This window comes from Malaya genurostris, chromosome 3, assembly GCF_030247185.1.
Source record: "Malaya genurostris strain Urasoe2022 chromosome 3, Malgen_1.1, whole genome shotgun sequence".
In the NCBI taxonomy this organism is placed as follows: Eukaryota; Metazoa; Arthropoda; class Insecta; order Diptera; family Culicidae; genus Malaya; species Malaya genurostris.
The window spans coordinates 261,472,515-261,480,392 of NC_080572.1; the positions used below are offsets into that span (position 1 = coordinate 261,472,515).

A 7,878-nucleotide genomic window follows, 5' to 3' on the forward strand; every position below is an offset into this window, starting at 1 on the left:
GTGGATGCATTACTTAATTTCGTAAAAAAAATCTACATTTTTGGATACTTAGTGAACTGCCGTTCCAAGTATAATTCTCGCCTAGGATATAGGACAATTATGCGTAGAACAGCAGTGAGCTTCTAGGAAAAAAGATTTAATAGCTACCACCATTGAATGGTAGAGTAGAGTACGTTACTTTTTCCTCCCTTTTCTAACCATTATCATTTTTTCAATCATCTGGATTACATCTTTAACCTGTAGTAGATATTTAGTACTCATTATCCCATTTTTCTTTTTCCTGCTGCCTAAATATAAACCCCCTTGTACGTATGCTACTCGCGTGTCGGAACGCACCCATGTTGTAAACCCGTAACACCAACCTGCACGGTTGTTTGTATACATTAACCAACCCAACTACCGACGCGTACATTCCTGTTAAAAACACACCCCGGATCGTTCAATCCATGGATGTTACTAATCCCAACTTGCACACCCACATTGTATAAATATCATCGCACCATACCTCTTTCATCGGTTCACTGGACACTCATACCGAACCATAAACGAATGGAACAACTAAACCAATTACCTCGATCTGGTGTTTTTGTGTGCACTGTTTCGGTACTTGTCAAACCAAATATGCAACAGCTTCACCACATATTCCTCCACTTTGATTTCGTCGTTTAGTTTCACCGAAACCGAGGAGGTCCTCCAAATCGGAATGCATAAAGTGCTCGAATACATCAAGAACCACGATGACGCGTGGCCGTTTATGGATCCAGTAGAGGAAGATATTGCCCCGAGATATTACTCCATTATCAGACGGTAGGTCACGATTTGCTGGTTCGATTGTTCGATACGTCAACGGGCGGATTATATTGAACTCTCGTTACAGGCCGATGGATTTGCAGAAAATGGAGGAAAAACTGGACAATGGGGAGTATCTATCATTTGCCGATTTCCGCAACGATTTTAGGTTGATCGTCAACAACTGCCGACTGTACAATGGACAGGCAAATGGTAAGTAGAGTAAAATTGGGATTGATAATATATAAGATATTTTGTGATTATGATAAGATCTCACATCGATATCTCAGCGACGGCTGAACCGATTCTCACAAACTTAGATTCGAATGAAAGGTTCCAGGTTGATGAGTAGAAAATTTTTCAAACCGTGATATAAAATGGCGTTGCCTAACGAACGGTCAACGGTCCTGTTCAAAACAAAAAAAAACACCGAAAATGGAGGACAAATACTACCAAACATTTTGATTTCTCAAAGATGATCGACTCCCACGAACTCAAGTTCAAACGGCTCCAGTAGTCATCTCAGCTTCAGTAGCCATTTAATCTACGAAAACCATCAATTAGAGTGAGATCTGTTGTCTCTGTTCTATAGATTGACAAAAAGGAAAAGTTCCCCGGTAAAAGATCAAACAGGTTAAATCCGAGATAAAATAACACATAGGGTGAATAGTCCCGGGCCTAACAAAGAGAACAATTTTTTGTTAAAAATTAGCTTTATTCACCAACGTAATCTCCATCAAGAGCAACGCAATCATTTCAGCGCCACTCTAACATTGCAATACCACTTTTGTGGAACGATTTATCTTTGACGTCGAAATAGGCCTCCGTTTCGGCAAATAACCTCTTTATTCGTACAAATTTCTTACCGGCGAGCATTTTCTTCAGGTCTGCGAACAGCCAGTAGTCGTTGGGTGCCAAATCTGTAAAATACGGTAGATGTGGGAGCAAAACAAAGTTCTATTTATGTAGTTTTGCCATCATCAACACGTTTTCATTTTTGATCAACAGTGAGCAAACAGCAAATGAGCACCCACTTTGAACAGAGCTTTCTTATAATCAAATGCTCATGCAATATAAAGCCAGCACGTTCTTTTGATATCTTTACGTTGTCAGCTAACTCACGCAACTTTACTTTTTGATCATTCAAAACGATTTTGTGGATTTTTTATGTTTTCTAATGTTACCGCCTCATTTGGACGTCCACTTATTGTTCCTGATGGAGCGTAGTCTCCATAACACTTTTCATGCCATTTTTTCCGATCAATCAGCAGTGTAAAATTATAACACGAAATTGTTTTTGATCCATTGCTCTGAATATAACAATAGTATCGTCACACTTAGCACAATAACTTATAAACTAATGAATAGAATATCATGGAATTTCAACAGCTGTCTTTTAAAGGTTAGTATATACTGAAAAAAGGGGACTGCAACAAAGCTAGCGCCATCTATGATTTAGGCCCGGGACTTTTCTGCCCATGTGTTAAACGAAACATTTTTTTTTGCGAATGCTTTTTTTGCATTCAATGGAAATATGTGCTGTGTTGTATTTTTCTAACTGATTTGATGAATAATTACCGTAAAACAATGGTTGATGTTTCAAAATCCAAGATGAGTATTTTCGGAACTGATTTGTTGAGTAGACACCGGAAGTCGCCATCTTAGATTTTGAAACGACATCAAACATCGTTTTATATCATCTATTCATTCAACCCATTCAATCTTATTTTCTATTAAATCTTGTTTGCAGTTCTTTTCCGAATAAATCGTCACTGTCACTATGATCGGGTTATTTGTCAGTTGTGTAATAGCAAAGCAACGTGAAAAACAGTGTAAGGTAAAGTTAAGACGAGCTCGGTTCATAACAAACGAAATTCAAACCTAGCCCTAGCAATTCGTATCATTATTACATACGAAAAAGAAATGCCATAGAAGGAACTACAAGTTTTATTATGTCGTATATCTTCATCGGGCAAACGATAGACACGAAAAAGTATCAAATATTGCGTGTAGCTTGTGGATGCTTCTTTGCGATGATGGTATAAATGACGTAACCGACAAAACGCGTTGTTTTTAAACCGCGCAAGATTTTCGGAGATGGCTGAACCGATTTCAAAAGCTTAGGCTCGTTTGAAAGTTACTATTGGGCCATTGATCAAGTTCGAATATCAAATGGCTGTGACTTTTGGTTCCGGAGATGTAATGGTATAAGTGACGAAAAATTACCATAGGGGGGAGATTTCCGAAATTAAAATTTTTTTTTTGATGTCAAACGTCTTAGAATTGCATGAAACATCCAGATGCCAGTCCCAAAAAGTCGATTTTTCGAAAAAAAAATGTTCAAGATGACCTAAATCTCGACGTTTCATGCAATTTTAAGATTTTCGGCATCAATTTTTTTTTTCTATTTCGGAAATTTCATGTTTGGTGATTTTTTAAAATCTATGAAAATTCCACTAAGTAGACTAAGAAGGGTTTTTGCCTTTCTCTATAGAAAGGTATTAGAATTGCTGGAAAAACCGACTTTCGAACGGAGCCTCGGAGACCCATAGTGTTATATACCATTCGACTCAGTTCGACGAGATCGGAAAATGTCTGTGTGTATGTGTGTGTGTGTGTGTGTGTGTGTGTGTGTGTGTGTGTGTGTGTGTGTGTATGTGTGTGTGCACTTTTAGAAGATATTTGAACGCGCTCAATTTTCTCAGAGATGGCTGAACCGATTTTAACAAACTTGGGCTCGTTTGAAAGCTACTGTCGGGCCATTGATCAAGTTCGAAGATCAAATGGTTGTGACTTTTGGTTCCAGATATATGATGGTATAAGTGACGTAACCGACAAAACACATTGATTTTTACCGCTCTTATATATATATATATATATATATATATATATATATATATATATATATATATATATATATATATATATATATATATATATATATATATATATATATATATATATATATATATATATATATATATATATATATATATATATATATATATATATATATATATATATATATATATATGGGTGCCAAAATTTTAGGATCACCTCTATTTTCGTTAAGTTCTAGTGCTCAAAAGTTTAAGCACCTCGAAAAAAGCCTTCATGCAAAATTTGACCTAAATTGGACATGCGTAAGGGGTGCTGCCCGGTGGTAAAGGTTTGACAATTTTCGACCTTGAAAAAGTACCATAGGGGGGAGTACATGAAATTTCCAAAATCGAAATTTTTTTTGATGCCGAAACTCTTAAAACTGCATGAAACATCGAAATTTAGTGTCATCTCAAAAAAAAATTTTTTTTTTTAAAATCAACTTTCTGGGACTTTCATTTTTTCATATTTTTTCTAAGTCCCAAAAAGTCGATTTTTTCAAAAAATTTTTTTTTCGAGATGACACTAAATCTCGACGTTTCATGCAATTCTAAGCCTTTTATCATCAAAAATTTTTTTTCGATTTCGAAAATTTCATGTACTCCCCCCTATGGTGATTTTTCAAGATATATGAAAATTCCACTAAGTGGACTAAGAAGGATTTTTTTAGATTAGCATCACTGATTACAAATAGGCAACGCAAATGTCAAGCACTAAGTTGGAAAAATGATGCTGACTGTGTGACATAAACACTGAAGCATGCTTTTGTGAACTACTCGAATCAATCTGAATGAATTAGTTTCGAAATTAGTATCCGAAATTATTTAATAAAATTATGAAATACATTTTCATGAGACTGTTATGAAAGAAGAGAAAGGCATTATCACACCACTAGGTGGATTAAGAAGGGTTTTTAGATTTGCATCACTCTTCTCAAAGTCAAAAATCAAAATCAAAAATGAGCCCAAATTAGTGTCGGAAATTATTTTATAAAAAGAAAAAAAATCATGAGACTATTTTGAAGAAAGAGGAAAAAGAGGCATTATCACACCACTAGGTGGATTAAGAAGGGGTTTTTTTAATCATCATTTACTTTTGCGTACTCTTCAAATGTCAAGAATGTACGCAACTTCTACAAATTACAAAAATTCTAAATTCTCAAAAACATTCTTCGCTGCCTTTGAGAGGCTATGCAAAAGAGAAATATCAGTTTATTTAGTACATTATCCTAAATAAACTGATATTTTTCTCTTGAAGATTCAATTAGCGGCTGCAGAAATATCTGATATAACCTTTTTCAACAATGACTGGTCTTACAAGCCAGTTGTCATATGGTCCAGCCCCGATCATAGTGTCAGTAGGATCGTAGTACTTGGCATGCAATGATTCTGTACGCTAAGATTCGGCTGCGAAGTCTGTTGAAACAGAAAGGCCAAATTCCACAAATGGAACATTTGCTTTACAATGACTGTACTGATGAGTCAAAGACGAAACGTAAAAATAATAAAAACGGTTATGTGCCCTAGCACAAAATTTGGCTAACCCCTAAATGACCAAACCTGCATCGGCCAGAAATAGTCGAAAACACGTTTTCGTTCGGCACGTCAGAAAAGACATTGCACTTCGTTGCAAAACAAAAAGTGTTCTGTAAGTAGCAGAAACTTTACGTCTGCTTAGCGGTTCAAATTGAACTGCCGAGTTTAGCACTAAGCAGTTCAATTTGAACTGATCTGCACTGATAAGTCAAAGACGAAACGTAAAAATAATAAAAACGGTTAGTTCAATTTGAACTGCTCTGCACTGATAAGTCAAAGACGAAACGTAAAAATAATAATGACTGTTTTGTTTTTCCAGTACTAGATGAACTAGTTCTTTTGAACCGTTCGCGAACGGTTTGCCCACCTCTAAATTCTCCACCTGAATTGTTTGAAAAAAGCTGTTTCAGAGTGCTTCCGAAGATTTGGGTGCCTTCCGAAACGAAAACTGAATACAACCAAAAATGAAATAACTTTATTTGGTTATCTACTATCCAAATCTGTTAACCCGATAAACCTGATTAATTTATGTGAAATAGACATTTTTATACTAATCACCCTGTATCTCCAAAACCGGAAGTTGGATCTGACTGAAAAACAAGATGTTTTATAGAATCTTAAAACTTTTCATTTGAATCTTAGATGATTCTTAGATGTCATTTGAATTTTAGATCGGTTCAACCATCTACGAGAAAAATGAGTTACACAGTTTTAATTTCGTTACACATATCATCCTGTAGTTCCGGAGCCAGAGGTCGGAACCAAACATAATTCAGGAACCTTGTTTGGGAGTATACGACTTTTCATATCAATCTGAGTTTGTAGAAAACGGTTGAGTCATCTCCAAAAAAAATTAAGTGAAATTATTTTTCGCACACGCATTTGCTGATCTCGACGAACTGATTCGAATGGTATTTGGCTGTTGTGTTCTTCTAGCATTTATTGCTGTAAGTAGTTTAAATCAATATAATTATGGAATTGTTTTCAATTCGAAAATTCTGCCATCATCTGGTTCACATATGGCATATTCGAACGATTATGTTGCCAAAAACGAACCGTGCTAAAATCGGTCCGAGGCAAAATATCATGCTGTACACAGTCTTTTGGGTACTTAGAAACAAATGTATGTAAAATCGTGTTTTATGTTGCTCTCAAGCATTTCATTGCCATACAGCACTCAAAACTTCTACTGCTGGAATAGGGGAAAAAGTCGCTTACACAAAAATTTCGATATCTCCGTTAAAAATGGACGGATTATGGCTTGTTTAATAGGTATTATCGTGCGGAATCTAAGTCTGAAAATATATTCTGTTTTCAAGGTCAATTGTGCCATCTCTGAGATCTCGACCTCTTAGTTGACAACACACACACACACACACACAAACACACACAAACACACACACCGGGACATTTGCTCAGTTCGTCGAGCTGAATCGATTGGTATATGACATTCGGCCCTCCGGGTCTCGGAAAATTTTTCTAAAGTTTGAGCGAATTCTATACATATTTTTTATATTTATAAAAAAAAGTAAAAATACAAGTCTGAACAGTGCAATGAAAGTTTGTATTGATTAAAAACTGTAATTTGCTATTCAATAGGTTTAAACAGTACATAATATTTACTTTACAGTACTGTTATTAAATCTTCAAAGTTAAAGCATAAGATGGTTACATTTTTCCAATTCGTACGAAATCTCGAACCTTCCTCTTGGCGGAGACGGAGATCAGTGCCCGCACAGGGGAAACGGACACGGAATCAGCGCATTTCTTCATTTTCCCCTCGTTTGCTAGATGTCCTTGACTGTCTCGCCGCTTCGTCGAAGTTTTGATATTGTCCAATATTTTTCGATTGTTCTAAATTATAGGGTTCATCAGCTTTGAGACGAAATCGAACTGCTTACTAATCCAGAGCCACCTTAGAGTAGTGGCAGCTGGCCAAAATCGTCTCAAAATTAACTTTGCTCCTATGCTTGTAAATGTACAATGTCAATACACGCTTTTTATTGAATGTTCTTTTGCAATCTTGGGATGGTTCGAGAATGTGAGGAATGGTTAATGGTTAAGCTACAATTGCAAATCGCTTGCCAAATCATGAACTTTCTCGCGAACTTGTCTGCAAACACGAACTTGAATCTCTTCGGAACATCCCCACGTCTAGTCGCGATGTAATGCCTTTGACAGCGAATCTGCTTAAAATGACGCATGTTTCGTCATCTATCAAAATGTAACCCTTGTGTTTCTTCAAAACACAGTCGCACAAAAGCCTTGCACGCTTTTGGGTCACAGAATTATGCTTCAAGTGCCGGTTCGGATGTATTCTGGCACTGTGCGACTCGTATTCGTACCTGAAAATGATGTTCCGCACCGGTTGGAAGTTGGCGTTGTACCTTCTGGCTACATCTTGGATCGAAAAACCGAATTTGACTTTGACGTACCTCAACACATTCCTGCGCAGCTGACGATCGCTGTGTACTGTTTTTACACAGGGCCGCTGATTCCTTTCCACACTCAGGGTTCCTTGCTGATTGCGATTGAGCACTCGACAAATTGTTGTTTTCGACATCTTCATAATTCTAGCCAGCTTGGAACCGAACTAATCCGGATATCGCAGGTGTTTGTGCACAATATTTGTTCTTTAATCGAGTTCCATTTGTCTTTATTTCCGAACGTAATC

At 36.6% G+C, this 7,878-nt stretch overlaps 1 protein-coding gene across 1 annotated transcript in view; it reads left to right on the top strand.

The window, feature by feature from the left end:
* LOC131439506 (uncharacterized) overlaps positions 1 to 7,878 on the top strand; it is a 31,810-nt gene that overhangs the window by 14,059 nt on the left and 9,873 nt on the right. Inside the window, 2 exon segments of the mRNA XM_058610608.1 lie at positions 670 to 807; positions 878 to 1,002. Of these exon segments, the coding sequence (XP_058466591.1) occupies positions 670 to 807; positions 878 to 1,002 (263 nt within the window).